Consider the following 26,561-nt stretch of genomic DNA (forward strand, 5'->3'; position numbering starts at 1 on the left):
GCATCCAAAATTTGTTGAAATTTTATTGAATCCATTTTTCCTTCTACTCGTGAGATGTTCCCTGTGCCACTGGCTGCAATACAACCCCAAAGCATGATTGATCCACCCCCATGCTTAACAGTTGGACAGAGGTTCTTTTCATTAAATTCTGTTACCCTTCTTCTCCAAACGTACTTTTTGCTCATTCCGGCCAAAAAGTTCAATTTTAACCTCATCAGTCCACAGAACTTGTTTCCAAAATGCATCAGGCTTGTCTATATGTTCATTTGCAAAGTTCAAACGCTGATTTTTGTGGTGAGGACGTAGAAGAGGTTTTCTTCTGATGACTCTTATATGAAGACCATATTTGTACAAGTATCTCTGTATAGTGGAATAGTGTACCACAACTCCAGTGTCTGCCAGATCTTTCTGGAGGGATTGTGCAGTCAAACGTGGGTTTTGAATTGTTTTTCTCACAATCCTGCGAGCTGTTCTGTCTGATATATTTTTTGGTCTTCCAGATCTTGCTTTAACTTCCACTGTTCCTGATGACTGCCATTTCTTAATTACATTCCGTACAGAGGATATTGACATCTGAAAACGTTTTGCTATCTTCTTATAGCCTTCTCCAGCTTTGTGAGCGTCAACTATTTTCAGTTTCAGATTTCTAGACAATTGCTTAGAAGAACCCATGGTGCTGATTGTTGGGGCAAGGTCAGATGAGTCTGGGCATTTGACATCACCTGGTCTTCCCCGATGATGATTGATAGCAATCCATGACACTGGCAGGTCTCAGTTTTGCATATATAAATTCTGCAGGGTGCCCAAACTTTTGCAGACGCCATTTTTTTTGTTTTCTGTTATTTTGAAAGTGTAAATGATGGAAATAAAATGTAACTTTTGTTGACATATAAGAATGTCTAATCTGTAATTTGATGCCTTTTGGCGATTTTTCCATCTTTCCTTGACTTCTTTATGCACAATAATACAAATTTTTACCTGGGGTGCCCAAACTTTTGATCCCCACTGTACATGTCAGTGGGATCCTCGCAGTTAAAGGGGTACTCCGGTGGAAAACAATTTTTTTCATATCAACTGGTGCTGAAAAGTTAAACAGATTTGTAAATTAACTCTATTAAAAAATATTAAAAGGGTATTCCAGGCAAAAACTTTTTTTATATATCAACTGGCTCCGGAAAGTTAAACAGATTTGTAAATTACTTCTATTAAAAAATCTTAATCCTTTCAATAGTTATTAGCTTGTGAAGTTTTCTGTCTAACTGCTCAATGATGATGTCACATCCCGCATGATGGGAGAATATCCCCATAGGAACTGCACAGCTCCCGGGATGTGAGTCATCAGAGAGCAGTTAGACAGAAAACAAGAACTCAACTTCAGAAGCTAATAACTATTGGAAGGATTAAGATTTTTTAATCAAAGTAATTTACAAATCTGTTTAACTTTCCGGAGCCAGTTGATATATATAAAAAAAAAATTTGGCCTGGAATACCCCTTTAATCCTTCCAGTAGTTATCAGCTGCTGTATGCTCCAGAGGAAGTTGTGCATTTCTTTCCAGTCTAATCACAGTGCTCTCTGCTGACACCTCTGTCCATGTCAGGAACTGTCCAGAGCAGGAGCAAATCCCCATAGAAAATCTTTCCTGCTCTGGACAGTTCCTGACACGGACACAGGTGTCAGCAGAGAGCACTGTGGTCAGACTGGAAAGAACTACACAACTTCCTCTGGAGCATACAGCAGCTGATAATTACTGGAAGGATGAAGATTTTTTAATAAAAGGAATTTACATATCTTTATACCTTTCTTGCACCAGTTTATTTGAAATAAAAAATTTCAAACATTTTTGAAAAAAAAAAAAATGTTTTCCACCGGAGTACACCTTTAAGTGAGGAGTGCCATTGTTGCCCAGCGTCAATCCTGAGTAGTACAAGGAAGTTATCCAGTCAATTCACTTATTCCCAAGCAGTCCCCATGATAATTGGTCAGGTGATTGAAGGAGTAGAGCACTGATAGGTAATACAAGTATGGGTCATCCATCATGTTGTCATAAAATCATAAAACGCAAGTCCCTTATTTTTATTTCAGGCCTGTGTGACCTTCATCTCCAGCGTGGGGAGATACAAGCCACGCTGGGCAGTATAGTTGCCAAGGTAATGGTACCACGCTCAGCTTCGCTGAGCGTGGTACGGTTGCCTTGGCAACTATACTGCCCAGCTTGGCCTGTGTCTTCCCGTGCTGGGGCTGAAAATCATGCGGGCCTGAAACTTAAGACTTGCGCTTTAAAGGGGTATTCCAACGTAGAATACTGTTACTGAAAAATGTAAATAATAAAGCTCAAAAATCAGAGAGTATATATATAGCACGATATATAGCAAAAGCAATCGAATCGCGATCTTTGCTTTTTGCGATATAGCGATACGGCCCCCCAGGAAAACATGCAATTATCTGCTCGGGCTGGCTCCCATGGCAGGGGTCACCCAGAGCAGGTAAAAACTCATTTAAATACTAAAAGTCAGTGTTTCCCAAACAGGGTGTCTCCAGTTGTTGCAAAACTACAACTTTTAGCATGCTCGGACCGGCAAAGGCTGTCCGGGCATGCTGGGAGTATTAGTTTCACAACAGCTGGAGGCACCCTGCTAGAAAAACACTGAGCTAAGGGCGCAGGGAGAAAAAAAAAAAAAAAAACTTCTGCTCACCTAGTCCCGGTCCCTGCAGATTTGTCTCCGTGCGCTCCGGAGTTTCCTCTCTTCTTAGTACAGGCAGTAGGACCTTTCCCTTTTCTGCCAATCACTGGCCGCATAGGTGTCACGTGTCAAGCCAGTGATTGGCTGATGGGGGAAGGTCTTGGGTCTTGTACTGCAGCAATACACTAGGTTTCCCGGGTCCTGTGGAAGATTAGAAATCCGCCCGGGAAACCCAGTGTATTACTGCAGTACAAGAATGTGAGGGGAAGGGGGGGGGGGGGAGAATGTGACAAGGGGGAATGTGACAAAGGGGGAGGAGAATGTGACAGGGGAAGAGAATGTGACAAGGGGGGGATGTAACGGGAGGATAATGTGACAAGAGGAGAATGTGACAAGGGGGAGGAGAATGTGACAAGGGGGAGGAGAATGTGACAAGGGGGGGTGTGACAGGGGAGGAGAATGTGACAAGGGGGGATGTAACAGGGGAGGAGAATGTGACAAGGGGGGGTGTGACAGTGGAGGAGAATGTGACAATGGGGGGATGTAACGGGAGGAGAATGTGACAAGGGGGAGGAGAATGTGACAAGGGGAGGAGAATGTGACAGGGGGGTGTGACAAGGAGGAGAATGTGACAAGGGGGGAATGTGACAAGGGGGGAATGTGACTAGGGTGTGTGTGACAAGGGGGGGATGTGACAGGGAGGAGAATGTGACGGGGGAGGAGAATGTGACGGGGGAGGAGAACGTGATGGGGGAGGAGAATGTGACGGGGAGGAGAATGTGACGGGGAGGAGAATGTGATGGGGAGGAGAATGGGAGAATGTGACAAAGGGGAGACGTGAAATAAGCGGTGGGCATAAAATGGGTAGGTAGATGTGAAATGGAAGCGATTGGACATGAAATGGGGGGGGATTTCACAATTTTTTTATTATATTGTATCGCATATCGAAATCGCAATATTTAGGCCCAAAATCGCAATCGCACATTTTCCCCATATCGTGCCGCCCTAATATATATATATATATAAAGATATAGGAGGAGATTTATCAAAACCTGTCCAGAGGAAAAGTAGTTGCAGAGTTGCCCATAGCAACCAATCAGATCACTGCTTTCATTTTTCAGAGGCCTTTTCAGACATGAAATAAGCGATCTGATTGGTTGCTATGGGCAATTCAGCAACTTCTCCACTGGACGGGTTTTGATAAATCTCCCCCATAAGGATGATTGCGCTTACCAGAATGTGTTACGCTGAAAGCACAACCTCTATTTCGGCATGTAGGTATTACAGTAGGGTCGGCTGCCTTGGATCGTCCCAAGCTCCCGATGGGGTCGGTAGAGATGCAGGAATAGTGGACGCTGGAAAGATGGATCCAAAATGGGCGCTAGTTTTGAATTAATTTTTTTAGCTTTCACTTTTCCAACTTATATTACTGATCACTTTCCATAGTATAGGGATAAATGTCTGATCTCAGGGGGTCCTACTGCAGGGACATCAGTTTTCTCAAACACAGGCTCACCGGGAAATGAAGCGACATGTGCACCACCACTCTATTCATTGTCTATAGAGATGGCAAGTAGTTTTTCCTTGTAAAGTCAGTGTTTCACTCCTACCAGGAATCTTGGAATCTGACTGGGAATGTATACCAGGCGAGGATTCGCTCCAGAAGGAAATATTACCCCTCTGCACATACCTGTTTCAGGGTTTTGACTCTGATCAGTATAGATCAGGGTGTTATGGCTGTCTAGAATAGTGATAGGCCTATTATTGTGGGACCACTGGAAAAAAATTTTTTAAATCAACTGGTTAAAGTTAAAGGGGTACTCACGTGGAAAACTTTTTTTTTTTTTTTTTAATCAACTGGTGCCAGAAAGTTAAACAGATTTGTAAATTACTTCTATTAAAAAATCTTAATCCTCCCAGTACTTATGAGCTGCTGAATACTACAGAGGAAATGGTTTTCTTTTTGGAACACAGAGCTCTCTGCTGACATCTTGAGCACAGTGCTCTCTGCTGACATCTCTGTCCATTTTAAGGACTGTCCAGAGCAGGAGAAAATCCCCATAGCAAACATATGCTGCTTTGGACAGTTCCTAAGGTGTCAGCAGAGAGCACTGTAGTCAGACAGAAAAGAAATTCAAACAGAAAATAACTTCCTGTGGAGCATGCTGCAGCTGATAAGTACTGGAAGGATTAAGATTTTTAAATAGAAGTAATTTACAAATCTGTTTAATTTTCTGGCACCAGTTGATTTAAAATAATAATGTTTTCCAGTGGAGTTCCCCTTTAAGGAGAGTGTCATGAAGATGTATAGAGACTTAATGGAGATCTGCAGTGTGAGACACTTATCCCCTATCCTCAGGATAGGGGATAAGTGTCTGAACTTGGGTGGTCAGAATGCTGGCACCCCTGCGATCTCCTGCAGGGGCCCTGGATCTGCCGTGGCTGTCCCATGCAGGAGGTGTGTCAGCCGCAGTATGATGCCGTGGCCGGCATACCCCCTCCATGTATCTCTATGGGAGAAGCAGCGTTCATGCAGCCTCGCCTCTCCTATAGAGCTGTATGGAGGGGGGCATATCACCGACCTCAGTGAGGTCGACGACACGCGCCGGGTCCCCGTACGACATAATGCAGGGGGTCCCAGCGGTCGGGCCCCCTGCAATCAGACACTTATCCTCTATCCTGCACATAGGGGATAAGTGTCTAACACTGCAATACTCCTTTAAAGGCCTATTTACACTTCAGTTCTCCTCTCTGTACTGCCGAGGGGCAATTACCACCAAAACAGCTGTCTGCAGATGGGTTTTCTTTCCTTTTGGAGAGATTTCTGACCCGCCATACATTCCCAGTCAGTTTCCAAGACTCCTAGTTGGAGCGAAAAACCATTTGGAAAAAAGTGGTGTGAGAGCTGCTTTGCATATCCTTCCCAGAATTCCCAGTGGAGCATAAATGGGCTAAGTCTCCATACTTCTTTATGACCCTGTCCTTAAGGAGAAACATCACCCCTTTAGTCCCACAATTATAGTCATATCACTAGCCAGCCATAACACCCTGCTCTGTACTGATGAGGGGCAAAACCTTAAAACAGCTGGCAGCAGATGGGTATTCTTCCCTTCTGGAGTGATCTCTGGGTCGGCATACATTCCCAGTCAGTTTCCAAGACTTCTAGTGGGAGTAAAACACTGATTTTTCAAGGGAAAAGGTGTGTAGGAGCTGATTTGCTCTCCTTAAGGGGACACATTACCCCTAGTATTGCAGTTACTTACCTATCTCCATGATTTTATTTTATCATTTAGCTATGTATCTGATCATACATGGCCTTTTCGGGGAGCATAGCTACAGTTAGGCCAGTGGTGGCAGGAACTTACAGGCCCTAGTATAGATAAATACTGTAACACGTTCTGTGACTAGTCATTCGATATACAGGCAACGAGCAGCTAGACCCGAGCAGACGATCCGAGCCAGGACAGATGGAGAGGTGTAATTTGTGAAAACATTTTCTCTGGCACATAAAACACTATTGATGATGACAGTCGGATATGCTAATACACTCCACAAATCCCTATTTCATATCATTATTGCTCAGGTTAAATTTACCGCTCACAAGATGGGAACATCTTGATGTAGAATTACTATGATATTGCCACGGCCAGACTTATCCATATTAGTGTCTCCTAACCCGTGTGCCTCCAGCTGTTGCCAAACTACAATTCACAGCATGCCCAGACAGCCAATGGCTGTCCGGTCATGCTGGGATTTCTAGTTTTGCAACAGCTTCCGCTCCACTTTTTGAAAACAATTCTGAAACCCTGCTGTAATCCGGCAAAATTTTGTATGTTGCCATTCTGCCCGGGCTGCCGCAACAAAAATAATCTGTATACACTTTTGTGTATACCGTATTTTTCGTCCTATAGGACGCACCGGCGTATAAGACGCACCCAATTTATAGGTGCAAAATCTAAAAAAATAAAGATTTTGAACCCAATAGAGGTCTTCAACCTGCGGACCTCCAGATGTTGCAAAACTACAACTCCCAGCATGCCCGAACAGCCAATGGCTGTCCGGGCATGCTGGGAGTTGTAGTTTTGCAACATCTGGAGGTCCACAGATTGAAGACCACTGCATAGGAGGTAATACTCACGTGTCCCCGCCGCTCCGGACCCGTCACCGCTGCCCTGGATGTCGCTCCATCGCTGTCGCCGTGTCCCCGTCGCTCCGGAACGTCTCTGCTGCCGACCGGGTATCCTCGCTCTCCGTCGCCACCATCACGTCGTTACGCACGCCGACGCACGTACGCGACGACGTGATGACGAGGAAGGAGAGCGCCGGCCATACAGGGGAGCCCTGAACGGAGAAGACACCGAGGAGGCAGGTAAGGTCCCTCCCGGTGTCCTGTAAGCACTAACCCGGCTATTCAGTCGGGCTGTTCGGGACCGCCGCGGTGAAATCGCGGCGGTCCCGAACAGCTTGACTGAACAGCTGGTTAGTGTTCACTTTCCCTTCAGACGCGGCGGTCATCTTTGATCGCCACGTCTGAAGGGTTAATACAGGGCATCACCGCGATCGGTGATGTCCTGTATTAGCCGCGGGTCCCGGCTGTTGATGCCCGCAGGGACCGCCGCGATAGGGGTGTATTCGCCGTATAAGACGCACCGACTTTTCCGCCCCAGTTTTGGGGAAGAAAAAGTGCGTCTTATACAGCAAAAAATACGGTATGTGACTTTATGATCACTTTTTACCCCAGTTTTATGAGATGTGCTGTGACCTAAAATCAGCAATTTTTGAATTTTGTATATATATATTTTTTTACATTTACACTGTTCATTGAGCGGAATCATTAACATTATATTGTAATAGTACGGACATACTAAATATATTTATTTTTCTATTTTTCTTTTTTTTTACTATTTGTTTTACCGTTTTTAAGCCCCCACAGGGGGCTATTAATAGCAGTCATTCGATTGCTATTACTGTTTAGTGCTATGCATGGGCACACTGATCAGTAATATTGGCAATCTGCTTGTACAGCCTGGCAGACTGTACAAGAAGATTCCTGAAGAGCGGCATGGAGGAGGGTAAGAGACCTCTGGCTGCCATATTCTCTCTACAGGTAGTTCCCATGTGCTGCAGGGGATGCGATGTGTTTTCCCATAACCCAGCAAGTGCTTTAGGTGCTGTGATCAGCATTGATCACGGCATCTAAAGGGTTAATGATGGCAGCCAGGACCTGCCGCCTATGCATTCTCGCTTCATATGCATGATGTAACTGTACTCCACTGTGCGCCAAGTACCAGTACATTTACGTCCTGTGTCCTCAAGGGGTACTCCAGTGGAAAAACTTTTTTATTTTTATATATTTTTTTTAAATCAACTGGGGCCAGAAAGTTAAGCAGATTTGTAAATTACTTTTATTTAAAAAAATCTTCATTCTTCCAGTACTTATCAGCTGCTGTATGCTACAGAATAAGTTGTGTAGTTCTTTCCAGTCTGACTACGGTGCTCTCTGCTTACACCATGGTCACTGTCAGGAGCAAATCCCCATAGCAAACCTCTTCTGCTCTGGACAGTTCCTGACACAGACAGAGGTGTCAGCAGAGAGCACTGTGGTCAGACTGGAAAGAGCTACACAACTTCTTTTGGAGCATACAGCAGCTGATAAGTACTGGAAGAATTAAGATTTTTTTTTTATAGAAGTAATTGACAAATCTGTTTAATTTTCGGGCACCAGCTGATTTTAAAATAGTTTTCCACCAGAGTACCCCTTTAAATCCTGTTTACATACAGCTTTTATTGGGCTTACTGCATTGTATAGATCTTTATGCAAGCAAAATTGAAAGTTTGTCATAACTCTGTGTTCCTTCTTTTGTAGAACCAGCTGTACATGCACCTTACCAACTACTCTGTCAACAAACACAACGAGAACTTTGAGCGGGACGAGACGGAGGATCGAGGCAGCAAACGCTCCATCCGGTGGTTCACTGAGTTTCTCCGTGCCAATGACCACGATGTGACCAAGTTTTGGAATGACATTTCTGTAAGACCCGGGATCTATTACAGCAAATGCATTAAAGGGAGTTGTCCAGGATGGCAAAAACATTGCTGTCTTCTTCCAAAAACAGCGCCACACCTGTCCTCAGGTTATGTGTGGTATTACAGCTTGGCTGCATTCATTTTAATCAAACGGAGCTGCAATACCACACACAAACTGAGGACAGGTGTAGCGCTGTTTTTGGAAAAAAGCAGCTATTTTTATTTATTTATATTTTAATCCTGGATATATTGCACAATATTGATGTGGAACTAGCAAGGATAACATAGAACATGAAGTATTTGCATCTGTTGTGTTCTCTAATACTGGTAAGGGAACTTTGTGTTAAAGGGGTACTCTGGGAAACATAACCTATCTCCTTTACACTGGATAAGGCAGTGTTTTCCAACCAGCGCACCTCCAGCTGTTGTAAAACTAAAAAACCCATATGGCGGCAAAAATTGCATCATCACTGCAAAAATTAAGGCTGATTAGGGCCTTCATAACCCCCCTTTATCTTTATATTTCTACATAGGCTGGGACAGACACACAGGGTAAGAGGGGGGTCACCCGGTGGGCCTCTATGTCACAAAGAGACATCTCTGAATTTTGCGGTAATTTGCACAAAATCATGCGCAAATTATAGTAAATTTTTGTTTTTATTGCTGCATCCTAAAGGATCAAAAAGAGTAAAAGAGGTAAGTTTAGGTTCGGCCCCCAAAGCCAATTCTACTGGTGAGCCCTAGGCACCCCAGCCAGTCCTATATTATTTTCCATACACTGGTGTCATTAGAGGGGTTCTCTGGTGGAAATCATTTTTGTTAAATCAACTGTTGCCAGAAAGTTAAACAGATTTATAAATTACTTATATTTAAAAAGCTTAAAGCGTACCCGTCAGATCCAACAATTTTTTTTTTTTAAATATCACCTAATCCTGACCATGTACGTCTAATTTTTATGTGTCTAGCACCTTTATTTATTTTTTTATTACACTTTTAATTTAGCTCACTAGTCTGAATTCCTCTCAAAGGGAGGGGGCGTGGCCTCACTGTGCAGGTCTCCGCCCCCTCCCTCAGTATGCTGTCTGCTCACATCTCCCCTAGCATTAGCAAAACTACAACTCCCAGCTTGTCCTCACTGACAGTAGCGGGACACAAGCTGACAGTGGGAGGATTTTTCCTCCAGGTGTGAGCCCTGCGCTCACAGTTATCAATCAAGAAAGTGTGTCCATGACATAGGTGATGACGCATGGACACAGCAGGACTAGAATGTGTCCAAGCAGGCAGGGGGGGGGGCAGTTGTTTGACTGGCTTATTCAGTATGAAATACTGAAAATTTTCTAATGAAATTAATTGCAAAACCTATTGGCTTTGCATGCTTTACAACATATCAAAAGTTTTTGTATCTTACAGTGCCCATTTAATCCTTCCAGTACTTATTAGCAGCTGTATGCTCCAGAGGAGGTTCTTTCCTTTTTGAATTTCATTTCTGTCTGACCACACTGCTCTCTGCTGATACCTTTGTCCATGTCAGGAACTGTCCAGAGTAGGAGCAAATCCCCATAGCAAACTTCTCCTGCTCTGAACAGTTCCTGACATGGACAGAGGTGTCAGCAGAGAGCACTGTGGTCAGACAGAAAATAAATTCAAAAAGGAAAGAACTTCCTCTGGAGCATACAGCAGCTGATAAGTGCTGGAAGGATTAAGATTTTTAAATAGAAGTAATTTACAAATCTGTTACATTTTCCGGCACCAGTTGATTTAAAGAAAATTGTTTACCCCTTTAAGTGCCCCATTCACAACACACTGGGGCACTGGGCAGGAGATCACGGGGTTCCCAGCTGTCGTACCGCCTGCGATTAGACACTTATCCGCTATTCTGTGGGTAAATAAGATGTTATGTACTGGAGTTCCCCTTTTTCTGTTCCATCCCTCTGAAGATAAGCTGCCTCCAGAGGAGTCTGGAAGGGACAGCAGTGTCTGGAAGTAGCTTACTGCCCCCCTCTCATGCAACACATGCAATCTTGGCACGTGTGCAGGTGTTGGCTGTCCGGGCATGCTGGGGGTTGCAGTTTTACAACATCTAAGGGCCACAGACTGGAATTCACTGTTCTTATCTATAACACAGTGTTTCCCAACCAGGGTGCCTCCAGCTGTTGCAAAACTACAACTCCCAGCATGCTCGGACAGCCTTTAGCTGACCGAGCATACTGGGAGTTGTATTTATGCAACAGCTGGAGGCACCCTGGTTGGGAAACACTTCTATAACCCAATGTCATTATCCCTGGATAGTTACCTTATTTTTCGCCGTATAAGACGCACTTTTTCTTCCCCAAAACTGGGGAATCCCGACACGCTTACCAGACTCGCTCCCCGCCTGTGCTGTCCCGGAACGCGCGGCCCCGCTCCCTAGGGTGCGCGCGCGCCGGCTCTTTGCTATTTAAGGGGCCGATGCGCCACTGATTGGCGCATGGGTTTTAATTAGTATGTTCACCTGTGCACTTCCCTATGTATACCTCACTTCCCCTGCACTTCCTTGCCGGATCTTGTTGCCATTGTGCCAGTGAAAGCGTTTCCTAGTGTGTTCCTAGCCTGTGTTCCAGACCTCTTGCCGTTGCCCCTGACTACGATCCTTGCTGCCTGCCCTGACCTTCTGCTACGTCCGACCTTGCTCTTGCCTAATCCCTTGTACCGCGCCTGTCTCAGCAGTCAGAGAGGTTGAGCCGTTGCCGGTGGATACGACCTGGTTGCTACCGCCGCTGCAAGACCATCCCGCTTTGCGGCGGGCTCTGGTGAATACCAGTAGCAACTTAGAACCGGTCCACCGACACGGTCCACGCCAGTCCCTCTCTGAGACAGAGGATCCACCTCCAGCCTGCCGACCCTGACAATTATTATTGGATTATGATGATCCCTTCTGTGTCTTATTAGTTTTTGGATATCATGTTACCCTTTTGGTGTTCTAAAATCATTGGGGGAAATTTATCAAAACCCGTCCAGAGGAAAAGTTGCTGAGTTGCCCATAGCAACCAATCAGATCGCTTCTTTCATTTTGCAGAGGCCTTGTTAAAAGTGAAAGAATTGGTTGCTAGGGGCAACTCCACTACTTTTCCTCTGGACAGGTTTTGATAAATCTCCCCCATTATAGTTCAACATCTTTGTTTCATTTACTTTCTGTTTCCAATATCGTTATCCTCTAGTTCAGTCATCACCGACTTGTGTCTGTCCAACCATTGCAATACTACAACACCCAGCATGCCTTGACAGAACATCGCTAGCTACATACGGGCCTACTACAGACGTGTATATGAGTCCATATTATGACCGCTAGTCCTGGCCTGACCACAATACTGATGACCCAAATCGGACATGTAGTCAGACTGGAACTTATGGAGGCGTATATGCCGCCATGAAACACCTGTGTAAAGTCGGCCTTAGGCCATCAGGATGACCCATGCCGGATGGTTCCAGTTTTGCAACATAAAAAAGTGACCTATTCATAACTTAAAGGGGTACTCTGGAGGGCAAACAATGTTTTCAAATTAACTGGTGCCAGAAAGTTATACAGATTTGTACATTTATTCTATTTAAAAATCTTAATCCTTCCAGTACTTATCAGCTACTGTATGCTTCACAGGAAATTGTGTAGTTCTTTCCAGTCTGACCACAGTGCTCTCTGCAGACACCTCTGTCCATTTCAGGAACTGTCCAGAGTAGAAACAAATCCCCATAGCAAACATATCCTGCTCTGGACAGGTCCTGACACGGACAAAGGTGTCAGCAGAGAGCACTGTGGTACGACTGGAAAGAAATACACAGCTTCCTGTGGAGCATACAACAGCTGATAAGTACTGGAAGGATTAAGATTTTTATATAGAAGTAATTTACTAATCTGTATTATTTTTTGGCACCAGTTGATTTGAAAAGTTTTTTTCCTTTCTCTGGAGTACCCCTTTAAGGGGAACTCCGTCCCTAAGACATCTTATCCCCTATCCACAGGATAGGGGATAAGATGTCTGGTCGCGGGGGTCCTGCCGCTGGGGATTCCACAATCTCTTATGCAGCACCCATCTGTCTCAGCTGCATGCAGTGCTGGAGGTTCCATGTCTGAAGCCTCACGACCCCGGGGCCGGAGTATCATTATGTTACGACTCCGCCCCCTTGGGACATCATGCCCCGCCCCCACAATGCAAGTCTATGAGAGGAAGCGTGATGGCCGCCACGCCCCTCCCATAGACTTGCATTGTGGGGGCATGGCCGTGAAGTCACAAGCCTTCGACGCTGCACTCGACTCTCTAAACGAACGCCAGGTGCAGCAGGGAGGGCCGGAGTACCCCTTTAATGTTATTTTTTGCTTTCTGTCTTATAATTTCAGTACCAGTGTCACTAGCATCAACCACTATGGGACCCATCACTCCAAGGGCCCCTTTGGGTATGTACCCTCCTGATGTAGAAATATAGGAACACTGATGGCGTTTTCTTTTCTTTACCAGGAGTTAGTTGTGAAAACCCTAATAGTAGCTGAACCACATGTGCTCCACGCCTACCGGATGTGCCGGCCCGGCCAACAGCCTGGAAGTAATAGCGTTTGCTTTGAAGTGCTTGGCTTTGACATCATTCTGGACAGAAAGCTAAAGCCCTGGCTCCTGGAGGTAGGCTTAACCATTGTTATTCATGTTCTAGAAAGACTGGACCAGCTCGACATTTTGTCAAAATAAGTGGCTCAGAATGACCAGTTTTTAAACAAACTAGGATTATGCAGTACTCCGACGAGAGTTGTTTATAGTATATTTGTCCATATATGGTCCACCCTTGGTTGTGATGTAAGTTGCAGGGTCTTGCCATCATTTTGCAATCAAGTATGCAATTTGCATTGGAAATGCTTAATAAAATGTATGGAATAGTATGCCTATCTCTAAGAATAATTACTATAATAATTATAATATTAATAATATATATAATAATTATTCAGGAAGGTTCTGATTTTCCTTTTGGGTGCCCTAAGATATTTAATGACAGTAAAATTCTAATTTTTGGTGGTTGGTCACAGGTCTTGGTGGCTTATAGCAGTGAACAAGTTAATGGTAACGTACATGGTGGCCCAGTGAAAGGTGGCCTACAATAGAGGCAGGTCAGAAACAGTTTTGCCCCTCTCTGAAAAGTCCTACTTGCAGAAATTATTTCCTTGGAGGTCCTATCACCTGGACCGAGCTGGAATGTCCAAGCTTTAAAAAGCTCTGTATCATACCCTTTCCCTTGTTCACATTGTATGAGCACCTGGCAGGAGAAAGTGGGCGTTCCCCAGCTGGCGCGATGTCACTGAAGCCTGCGAGAGCTGTGCTTCACCATGCTCCACGTGCACTTCCTGAGTTTGGACTTCTGCAAGTCCAAGTGGAGACCAAACTAACTGTTTGACTTGCGTCAGGGAACAGAACAGAGCCACCTAGTGGCTGTTTTTTCAATCACATTAAAAACATATAAAGCTTGAGAATTTTAACAAGAAGTAAATAGCAAAGTGTCTTATAATAACATAAGGAACAATATATTAAAAGTTTAGTTTGGTGACAGGTTCTCTTTAACTTTTTATTTATCGTGCCTGTGATGGCATGTTATGTCTAAAGTACATTACTTGCCTTACAAGTGTGGGGACCCTTTTTTGTCATTCCATGGTCCCCCCATGTTCAGTATTCCTCCGATCTGTGGATGACTGTTGTCTTCAGCCTTTCCCAGGATCCTGTTCGGCTCGAGACAACTGCTGATCACAGGGGGCTTGGCTTCTTCTTGTCTTCCCTGACAAGCCAGTCCTTGATGACGTGTGCAGTCCAGCTGTACGTGCCGCCGGCACCTTTCAATGCATTCCTCGCTGTCACGTGGCTCGTTGCACTTGAGACAACAATCCTAGACAAACCAGAGGAATACTGAACCTGGGGGACCATGGAATTACAAAAAAGGGGTCGATCCACCCCACACATGTGAGGCAAGTAACGCACTATAGACATAACTTGGCAATATAGACAAGTTAGTAAAATGTTAAGAAATGTTACTTATGTTTTCCTTTTCTTTTTTTTTATTGCACAACTTCATTTTTAATGGTACCATTTTTGGATACTCACATTTTTTTTTAGGGGTGGGAGTAATTGTAAAAAAAAATAAAAAATAAAATAAAAAAAGCATTTTTTTGGGGGGGTAATCTTTAGTCCATTAATAGAAATGTGTCAATACCATTATCAATGTAACAATATCAAATATGTGAAATCTTTTTCACTGTTTCAATATATTAGCTTTTTTTTTAATGATTAAATAGGTACTCCCGTGGAAAACTTTTTTTTATTTTTATTTTTTAATCAACTGGTGCCAGAAAGTTAAACAGATTTGTAAATCACTACTATTAAAAAAAAAAAAAATCTTAATCCTTACAGTACTTTTTAGGGGCTGTATACCACAGAGGAAATGCTTTTCTTTTTGGATTTGTCTTCTGTCACAACCACAGTGCTCTCTGCTGACCTCTGCTATCCATTTTAGGAACTGTTCAGAGCAGCATATGTTTGCTATGGGGATTTTCTCCTGCTCTGGACAGTTTCTAAAATGGACAGCAGAGGTCAGCAGAGAGCACTGTGGTCGTGACAGAAGAGAAATCCAAAAAGAAAAGCATTTCCTCTGTAGTGTACAGCCCCTAAAAAGTACTGGAAGGATTAAGATTTTTTTTTTAATAGAAGTAATTTACAAATCTGTTTAACTTTCTGGCACCAGTTGATTAAAAAAAAAAAATAAATAACATTTTCCTCGGGAGTACCCCTTAAAAATGTATTTTATTTACCTTTTTCTTTAAACTTTATTTTTTGTGTTTCTTATTTTATTTTTTTCATTTTTAGATGCCATATTCTGATCGCTCATTTTGTATTGCATTGCTTTGTATTGTTTTATTGCCTGTTAGTATTTTGCTGATGGCAAAAAAAAAAAACAGCTACACTTAGCAGACGCGAAGCCTTTATTACTCCCATGGCAACTTAAAGGGGTATTCCAGGAAAAAACTTTTTTTTTATATATCAGCTGGTTCCAGAAAGTTAAACAGATTTGTAAATTACTTCTATAAAAAAAAAATCTTAATCCTTTCAGTACTTATGAGCTTCTGAAGTTAAGGTTGTTCTTTTCTAAGTAATCTCCGATGACACGTGTCTCGGGAAACGCCCAGTTTAGAAGCAAATTCCCATAGCAAACCTCTTCTTAACTGGGCGGTTCCCGAGACAGGTGTCATCAGAGATTACTTAGACAGAAAAGAACAACCTAAACTTCAGAAGCTCATAAGTACTGAAAGGATTAAGATTTTTTAATAGAAGTAATTTACAAATCTGTTTAACTTTCTGGAGCCAGTTGATATATATAAAAAAAGTTTTTTCCTGGGTAACTCCTTTAACAAGGCACTGCGATAAAGTTCGCTGAGTGCAGATTGAGTGACATCTAACCACCTAAATCAGTGTTTCCCAACCAGGGTGCCTCCAGCTGTTGCAAAACTACAACTCCCAGCATGCCCGGACAGCCAACCATGCTGGAAGTTGTAGTTTTGCAACAGCCCTGGTTGGGAAACACTGGCCTAGATGATATGTTCGCTATTGACTACAACATCTAGCGGTTTGAATGGGCAATTATGGAGTTGTCCAAAAGTTGTCCGGGCATGCTGGGGGTTGTAGTTTTGCAACAGCTGGAGACACCCTGTTTGGAAAAAAACTGATCTAGATGATATGTTTGCTTTTGACTATCTAGGACGATATATGGGCAAAAATTGAGTTATCTTTGATTCAAAGGCTGTCTGTGTATGCTGGGAGTTGTGGTTCTGCCACAGCTGGAGGCACACTGGTTGGGAAACATAGGCCTAGATGATATGTTCGTTATTGACTACTAGTGATGAGCGGCAGGGGCCATATTCGAATTTGCGATATTTCACAAATATATTGACGATTATTCATCCTATGTTCGCGAAATTCGCATATTCGCTATGTTCGTTCACTTTTTTTTTTCCATGCGAAATTTTCGCATGTGAAAAAAAAAAAAAATATTCGTCATTCTGAAAATACAGCACTATATTCTAAATATTCACGAAATCGCGAAGTGCCGCTTTTCGCGATAAAAATTTGCATTGCGAATATTCGTGCTCAACACTATTGACTACACCATCTATGGTGGCCTGTAATGGAGTGAGCTTCGATCCGAAGGTTTGTGCGGGCATGCTGAAAGTTGTAGTTCTCCAACAGCTGGAGCCTATATAGTAGGGATTGACTGATTATCGGTTTGGCCGATATTATCGGCCGATATTCACGATTTTGGACGTTATCGTTAATTGCCTTGCCGATAATCCGATAATGCACCGCCTCCACCGCACCATGGCGCACTTCCCACCACCGCACCACGCCACACCGCCCCGGCCAGAGACCACCGCCGCCGCTGCCACATCGCCTCCCCCATCCCCGGTTTTATAATTACCTGTTCCCGGGGCCTAGGCTACTTCTGGCTCCTGCGGAGTCCTGTGTTATGCTATGCTGCGCAATGACGAGTGACATCCTCAACGCGACGTCACCGTCAGTGCGCACGGTGACAGCTCAGGAGGACGCCGCCGGAGCCAGAAGTAGCACCGACCGCGGGCCCCGGGAACAGGTAATTATAAAACCGGGAATGGGGGAGGCAATGGGGCAGCATCTGCGGTGGTCTCTGGCCGGCGCGGTGGGGGGTGCGGCGCGGTGGGGGGGGGGGTGCGGTCGAGGTGGCGGTGATAGGACTCAGGACCCCAGGACAGGCAGGGGGAGAGAAGCGAGTGGTGGCGGCGGTCTCTGGCACCGCAAAAGCCGCTGCAGTACATTGATTTAAAGCGCCCGCTTTAAATCAATGATCTGCATCGGTGTCGCCGGGGGGAGGGGGGGGGGATAAATAGCACAATAACTTATACCGGAATATCGGTATAAGTTATCGGCTATCGGCCCTAACCTCCACAGAGTATCGGTATCGTCCCTAAAAAATCGATATCGGTCGATCCCTACTATATAGTGTAAACCCCAGTCCTATGGGGGATTTTTTAGAGCCTCTTTATGATCAATAGAGTTATGCAATGAATATATGACAATAGTGCAAGATTGTAGTTACAGTAAAATGGCTCCTATGACCAACCATTGGGTATAATAGAGAGTGATCCGTACATAAAGTTGCGCTATCCCTTCCAAGTTGAGGCGATCTTGCGCCTTCAATCCATTAATGCAAACACTTAATTGGCTGGTTTCCTGTAGGAAGACTATGGGGAGAACATTACATTCTTGGATCTGTTCCTTCCCTTGTTAGCTGCCAGTTTTACCAGTCTAATACTGTAATCATTTGCAAATTTAAATGCCATAATTAGAGGCGGCACATGCTGGGTACATTTGTATCAGCTTTATATGAGGACTTTTAATTATGCATGTTGACATAATGATTAAAAATAAATTTTCGCTCAGGCAGTGTTGTTTGGTTTTACAGTTAAATCTGTTACCCGTGTCTGTCGTACGAGCGCGCTTTGTGATGTTAATTAAAACCTAAGAAAAGGACAGAAAATTGGGTTATTGAATGGCACTTGTGAGCCGGCTTCATTAGCGAGTGAACATCTCATTACGCTACAATGCCGGAGAGGAGAGAGCGGATCTCATTGGGGAAATCCACGTTCTCCTTCCGGAGTCCTATCATCACCAGACCTTTACCTGTGCGGAAGCTTGACGATGGTTGTAGGCTTCATGGTTGTCTATGGCACGAGTTATGGCTGTACAGATGAGGTGAAATTACAACTCCCAGAATGCCTTGACAGCTGCAGGCCCCCTCTATTTAGCTTGTCATCATCATCATCATCATCATCATTAACCTTAAAGGGGTACTCCGCTGCCCTGCTTCCCGAGCTCCGTTCCCTAGCGTCCAGAAGTTTATTTCTCCGAACGCTGTGTGCGGGCTTCCGTGTTCAGGGCCGCCCCTCGTGACGTCACGCCCACCCGCCCCCTCAATGAAAGTCTATGGGAAGGGGGCGCAACGCCCCCTTCCCATAGACTTTCACTGAGGGGTCGGGCGTGACATCACGAGGGGCGGCCCTGAACACTGAAGCCCGCACACAGCGTTCGGAACAATAAACTTCCGGACCCTGGGGAGCTGAGCTCCGGAAGCAGGGCAGTGGAGTGACCCTTTAAAGAGTAGCTGTCATCAAACTAAACTTTTAATAAAACGTTCCTTATGTAATTATAAGACACTTTGCTATTTTATTCTCAACCTTTATATGTTTTTAATGTGATTGAAAAAACATCCACTAGGTGGCTCTGTTCTGTTCCCTGCACAAGTCAAACAGTTAGTTTGGTCTCCTCCCGGCCTGGCAGGAGACCAAACTCAGGAAGTGCGTGCAGGGCTTGGCGAGGCACAGCTCTTGCAGGATTCAGTGATGTTGCGCCTGTTGGGGAACGCCCACTTCCTCCTTCCGGGTGCTCACACAAGGGGACAGATTTTTAAAGCTCGGAAACATTTTTTAAGGGCAGGAGTAATTGGGGAATATAATCTTAGTTTACAAAATATGGTTTGATGACTCTTTAAAGGGGTACTCCAGTGGAAAACAATTTATTTTCATATATGGGGCCAGAAAGTTATACAGATTTGTAAATTACTTCTATTAAAAAAATCTGAATCCTTCCAGTACTTATCAGTTGCTGTTATACTACAGAGGAAGTTATTTTCTTTTTTGAAATTCTTTTCTGTTACACGACAGTGCTCTCTGCTGACACCTCTGTCCATTTTAGGAACTGTCCAGGGTAGGAGCAAATCCCCACAGCAAACCTATCCTGGACAGACACATAATGTAAGTTTTTGGGGTTTTCAGGTCTCCCACCTGGTTCTCATCATCGGTCGGGGTCTGAGCACTCAGACCCTGACCTATAAAAACATTTTAAACTGGTTGTTCACCTTGGGCAATTCTTTTTAATACGGAATGACTTACATAATAATAAGCTGATCGTAGCTACAGTCAGCTGTGTGGATTCCAGCAGCAACTGTTCCTTTTCGCTGCAGCGCCTCCGCAGGGGTAATTAAGTATTGCACTGTTCCCATGGAAAAAGAAATTTACAGTAGCCCCCCGACCTACGATGGCCCCGACATACGATAATTTCAAGATACGATGGCCTCTCAGACGCCATCGCATGTTGAAGGCAGCATCAACATACGATGCTTTTGTATGTCGGGGCCATCACATAAACGGCTATCCAGCAGTGCAGACTGCTTCAGCTGCCACCGGATAGCCATTTAAGGTGCCCCTAGTGGTCCGGTGAGTCTCACTCACCTGTCCCCGACCTTCCGGACCGTCCTCTTCGAGATCCCCTGCATCGCTCTCTGTCGTCGCCATCACGTCACCACACACGCCGTCCCGTCATCCAATAGGAGGGCGCAGCGAAGTGATGAAGGCGATGGAGAGTGACATTCCCGGCCAGCAGAGACAGTCCGAAGCGGCGGGGACACCCTGGGGACGCGGCGACAGCGATGGAGGGCGACATCCAGGGCAGCGGTGACGGTTCGGAGCGGCGGGGACAGGTGAGTATAACTTCCTATTCTTTTCATTGCACGGATCCCTCAACATACCATGGTTTCAACAAACGATGGTTCATTTGGAAAGAATTACCATCGTATGTTGAGGGACCACTGTACTGTTCTAATAAAGTACAGACATGGTGGGGGGGCCCAGCACAGTGAACACTTTTTTACAGATCTAAACTAATAAGGGTTCATAAATAGTGGGGGCCCCATCTGTTAACTCACAATTTACTAGTAGAATGTTTGAAACTAGGTTTTCTAAACTAGATAATTCTTTTAACTGCGTGTTAGGGGAAAAATAATATTGATGCCGCAACGACGTTCAGCACATATAGTAAAAAAAAGAAATTCAACTAGAAGTGCCAACAGCACTTTTATTATACTTATCTCTGAAACGCGTTATCGTATTCCACAGCTCTATAGAGGCAGCTCCCTCCCAGCATTTGGAATGGCCAAAGTGGGACGCTTAAAATTAGCGTGAATCGCGGCTCATGTCTGTAAACACATATTTACTTTGGCAAGCTCGCCGGTACAAATGAACATAAAACATGGCTTATTATACTCAGCTATAAAGCTCGGGAAGCACAAATGAGGCTGTATACTATTCAGTATTGAAGGCTCATATAGACTTATTTATCAGCCCAGGGATTTACCCATTTACATGTCGAGTTCTGGAATAGAAATGGAAAAATTTAGTGCTATAAACATGGAGGTCAGGGTGGAGGCGACAGAGTACTTTTACTACTAAAATCTGCGTTTTGTTGGTTCCTTAGTGAATCTATTTGTCTAGTCTTAAAACCCACCCTGTCGTCCCCTATCTTGGGACCATATATTAATGGGGTATTCCGGCTTTATACTTCTTATCTCCTATCCAAAGGATAGGTGATAAGATGTATGATCGCAGGGGTCCCGGCGGGACCCCTGCGATCATACATCTTATCCCCTATCCTTTGGATAGGAGATAAGATGTATAAAGCCGGAATACCCCTTTAATATATGGTCCCAAGCCGGAATACCCCGGCGGGACCCCTGCGATCATACATCTTATCCCCTATCCTTTGGATAGCAGATAAGATGTATAAAGCCGAAATACCCCTTTAATATATGGTCCCAAGCTGGAATACCCCGGCGGGACCCCTGCGATCATACATCTTATCCCCTATCCTTTGGATAGGAGATAAGATGTATAAAGCCGGAATACCCCTTTAATATATGGTCCCAAGCCGGAATACCCCGGCGGGACCCCTGCGATCATACATCTTATCCCCTATCCTTTGGATAGGAGATAAGATGTATAAAGCCGGAATACCCCTTTAATATATGGTCCCAAGCCGGAATACCCCTTTAAATGGATTTTTGAGAAGGGAGGCCAATTTTGAAGTTTGCTTTCGTTGCCGTACGCATTGACATGATATGTCAGTAGTTTTTGGATACAGTGGACAAAAAAAACCCACAAAATAAAACACAACACCCTGTTAGGATATAGATGTGTCCTAATGCAAGAAAAGATAGAGCAGAGCTTCCGCTAAGGGTAGTAGGTGTATAGCAATATAAAGCTAAAACATAAGGTTGCACCCAATGGATGTGTGCTCACCTTGCGGAGTTGTGTGCCAGACACAACCACCATGAAGCGCTTTTATGATGTAAATGGCGGAGCTGCCTCCCGGGGATCAGACTTGGGTTCACCCAGCTGGTCTCGAGCATCGGGTAGAGGAAAGGAAAAAGAGCCGGGTATTCAGGCGCATGCCGCGGAATCAGTCAAACATCCAGTCTGGATATAACTTCTTTATTTTGCTAAAGCAGACGCGTTTCGAGGCATCCGCCTCTTTCTCAATGAACAGTCGCTTGTATCTCACCTGAACACTTGAGTTCTATTTAAAACAGTTAAAAAAAACGCGAACGGGTCAAATGACGGTCCCTCATCTGACCCGTTTGCGGGTTTTTTACTGTTTTAAATAGAACTCAAGTGTTCATGTAAGATACAATCCACTGTTCATTGAGAAAGAGGCGGATGCCTCGAAACGTGTCTGATTTGGCAAAATAAAGAGGATATAGATGTGGGTCCTGTTTGGGACCCTCCTCTTTTAGGCTATGTTCACATGTAGTGGAAATGTTGCAGATTTTCTGTTCAAGTTTGTTTGCAGAAAATCCTCAGAGGAATACAGAAGCAACATATGGATGAAGTCTGTACAGATCTAATCCATGTAAAAACTTATTTGTGGAAATTGACCTGCATTGCAGATTATTAAATTCACTGCATGACAATTTCTGCTTTGTGAAAAAAACAAGGAATTTTGGTGGATTTTCTTCATTAAAGGGGTACTCCGGGCCAATTTTTTATGTATCCAATATTATTTTAATGGTGGCAGCCCGGTAATAAACTTTAACTTACCTCCCTCCCCAGATGTGGCCAATAAATTGGTCTCCTATCCTTCGACACCGGTCTTCTTCCTGGTTTTGGGGCCAGCATGTCACACTGCAGCTCAGCTAATCATAGGCCTCAGTGATGTCCCATCTCAGAAGGTTATAGGCTGAGCGGCATTGTGATGTAACGGGCCCAGGAAGAAGGTCGGGCCCCGGATAAATAGATGACACTGCTGCTCAGCCTATCACCGGCCTAGATGGAATATTACTGCGGCTGGTGATAAGATGAGCACAGTGTGGTGTTCCAGGCCCCAAAACCAGGAAGAAGACCGGGGCTGGAGGACGGGAGACCGATATTGTCCACACCAGGGGAGCAGCGGTAAGTAAGTTAAAGTTTAATATTTCAATGGCAATGCATATAGGATAAATAAAACATTTGTCGGGAGTACCCCTTTAAAGTTTACCTGTCTATGATAAAAATTTCTAATATGTCCCAGGGACATGTAAAAAGTTTTGATCGATCAGGGTCTGACTGTTCTGTGTCTATGAGACCAGGACGGCTCCATAGACTTACATTATGAGTCTCTCCAGGTCACGTGACATAGAGCCAACACAATCGGCAGGATTTGCTGCAGATTTTCTGGTAGATTTTCCTACAACCTTGAACTGTGTAAACTTTGCCTTAGGCCAGTATCATACAAACGTACTACAACCACATTGCAGTGTCCATATCTCAGCTACAATTCTGACCCTACAGCTGGTCCAATGACCCAAATGGACAGCATCAAAGGTCCCTAATATTCCCAGCCATAATGTGGACAGGAATATGTAGCTGTATTACGCTTGTCTGAAATCACTGTTCTAAAGGAAGTTTCATATGAAAGCTATTAAAGAGGTACTCCGATGGAAAAAAAAATTTTTTTTAAATCAACTAGTACCAGAAAGTTAAACAGATTTGTAAATTACTTCTATTAAAAAATCTTTACCCTTCCAGTACTTTTTAGCAGCTGTATGCTACAGAGGAAATTATTTTCTTTTTGAATTTTTCTTTTTTGTCTTGTCCACAGTGCTCTCTGGTGACACCTCTGTCCGTGTCAGGAACTGTCCAGAGCAGCATAGATTTGCTATGGGGATTTTCTCCTCCTCTGGACAGTTCCTGATATGGGCATCAGGTGTCAGCAGAGAGCACTGTGGACAAGACAAAAAAAGAAATTCAAAAAGAAAATAATTTCCTCTGTAGCATACAGCTGCTAAAAAGTACTGGAAGGGTAAAGATTTTTTAATAGAAGTCATTTACAAATCTGTTTAACTTTCTGGCACTAGTTGATAAAAAAAAAAATGTTTTCCATCGGAGTACCCCTTTAAACAAAAGTTATATGCAGATTTGGCTGTGAGTGTAGTATAAGGTTTATTCACACGGCAGAATTTCCGCACATTCGCACCAATTTTGCATCCTCATTCATTTAGTAGTTTCTGGCTTGTGCGGAATTCAATCCGGAATCAGTGCGGATTTGGTGCGGAATCCTCATTCTGAAATACTGAAGTGTGAATGGGAGTGCGGAATTCCACTGAAGTGTATTGGACTTTAAAAGGGTACTCCACTCCCCAGCGTTCGGAACATTTAGTTCCAAATGCCGGGAGTGGGCTTTGGGGGTTGCCACGCCCCCTCATGATGTCATGCCCGCCCCCTCAATGCAAGTCTATGGGAGGGGGTATGATGGCCGTCACGCCCCCTCCCATAGACTTGCATTGAGGGGGCGGGGTGTGACCTCCAAAGCCCGCCCGGCGTTTGGAGCGAAATGTTCCGAATGCTGGGGAGTGGAGTACCCCTTTAAGGATCTGTTCACATGGCAGAATTTCCGCTTGCAGAATTCCACCTCAAATTAAAGGTAATAGACTTCTATGGGATTCTGCACTCCCATTCACACTTCTGAATTTCCGCTTGCGGAGCGGAATTCCGCAAGCGGAAATTCAGAAGTGTGAATGGGAGTCCGGAATCCCGTAGAAGTGTATTGGGCTTTAATTTGAGGCGGAGTTCCGCTTTCGGAATTCCACAAGCAGAAATTCTGCCGTGTAAATAGAGCCTTAGGCTGGGTTCACACTGCAGAATTTCTGGGCAGAATTTCTGCCGGAGATCGAGCCGGCGGTGCTAGGACCAAGCAAACTGCATTGTTGCCCCCATAGACCGCAATGCATTTCTGGGTGGATCTCTTAAGAAATCTGCTTAGAAATGCATTGCCATCTATGGGGACGGCAATGTAGTCCGCGCCGTCCTAGTGCCGCTGGCTCGATCTCCGGCAGAAATTTTGCCCAGAAATTACACAGTGGGGAACCTAGCCTTAAAGGGGTATTCCAGGAAAAAACTTTTTTTTTATATATCAACTGGCTCCAGAAAGTTAAACAGATTTGTAAATTACTTCTATTAAAAAATCTTAATCCTTTCAGTACTTATGAGCTTCTGAAGTTAAGGTTGTTCTTTTCTGTCTAAGTGCTCTCTGATGACACCTGTCTCGGGAAACGCCCAGTTTAGAAGAGGTTTGCTATGGGGATTTGCTTCTAAACTGGGCGTTTCCCGAGACAGGTGTCAGCAGAGAGCACTTAGACAGAAAACAACAACCTTAACTTCAGAAGCTCATAAGCACTGAAAGAATTAAGATTTTTTTAAAGAAGTAATTTACAAATCTGTTTAACTTTCTGGAGCCAGCTGATATATAAAAAAAAAGTTTTTTCCTGGAATACCCCTTTAATTTGATGCAGAATGTGCATGCGGAAATTCTGCCATGTAAATATACCCTAAGGCGAGGTTCACACTGCGGAATCTCTGGGCAGAAAATTTCCGCCCAGAGATTCCGAGTACGGCCGACTGAATCAGCGCTAACACTGCGCGGACACTGCAGTCTCCAATAGACTGCAATGTGTTCCGCAAGTATTTTCGTCTGAAGAATGAGCAACGGCATTCTTCAGGCGGAAATTTTCAAGCGCATTTTCCGTTCACAAATTCCGCTTCACAATTTCACAGTACATTTTAGTAAGCGGAATTTCTGCCTCCAATTTCAAAGCGGAATTGTAGGCGGAAATTCCGTAGTGTGAACCTAGCCTAAGATGTTGGCCAACACCAGCCAGATATATAGGAAAGTAATTGCCATGCTGAATGCAGCTTTGGATGTTAAAGGGGTTATCCAGGAAAAAACTTTTTTTTATATATATCAACTAGCTCAAGAAAGTTAAACAGATTTGTAAATTACTTCTATTAAAAAATCTTAATCCTTTCAGTACTTATGAGCTTCTGAAGTTAAGGTTGTTCTTTTCTGTCTAAGTCTTCTCTGATGACACGTGTCTCGGGAAACACCCAGTTTAGAAGCAAATCCCCATAGCAAACCTCTTCTAAACTGGGCGTTTCCCGAGACACGTGTCATCAGACAGCACTTAGACAGAAAAGAACAACCTTAACTTCAGAAGCTCATAAGTACTGAAAGGATTAAGATTTTTTATTAGAAGTAATTTACATATCTGTTTAACTTTCTGGAGCCAGTTGATATATATAAAAAAAATTTTTATCCTGGATAACCCCTTTAATAGAGTAGAAGTTTGAGGTTAGGAAGTTTCTGTTCTTTTTCACAATTCTTGTACTTGAAATTTCCTTTTTTTTGTGTCGATTTTCCAGATCAACCGCGCTCCCAGCTTTGGAACAGACCAGAAGATTGACTACGATGTCAAGAAAGGAGTTTTGCTAAATGCATTAAAACTTCTGAACATCAGGTAATGCTTTCCATCTCTGTAATCACCGCGTCCGAGGATCTCGCCGGAGATTGCAGTGCGCAGGAAGCCATTTTCTCTCTCTCCGTTTATCGTTACCTAGAGAGGGTTATTTTGCTGCGACAGATGTGCTGAGGAGTAGGACCTGAACCAGAACAATGTG

General features: G+C 44.1%; 1 protein-coding gene across 7 annotated transcripts in view; it reads left to right on the forward strand.

The window, feature by feature from the left end:
• The window catches only part of TTLL7 (tubulin tyrosine ligase like 7), a 245,761-nt gene that overhangs the window by 79,509 nt on the left and 139,691 nt on the right, over positions 1-26,561 (forward strand). For all 7 annotated transcript variants that reach the window (XM_056532560.1, XM_056532564.1, XM_056532566.1 and 4 more), the window contains exons 8-10: positions 8,550-8,714; positions 13,201-13,359; positions 26,307-26,401. In XM_056532560.1, coding sequence (XP_056388535.1) covers positions 8,550-8,714; positions 13,201-13,359; positions 26,307-26,401 — 419 coding nt within the window. The remainder of the gene's footprint in view (positions 1-8,549; positions 8,715-13,200; positions 13,360-26,306; positions 26,402-26,561) is intronic.

Source organism: Hyla sarda, chromosome 7, assembly GCF_029499605.1.
Source record: "Hyla sarda isolate aHylSar1 chromosome 7, aHylSar1.hap1, whole genome shotgun sequence".
Lineage (NCBI taxonomy): Eukaryota > Metazoa > Chordata > Amphibia > Anura > Hylidae > Hyla > Hyla sarda.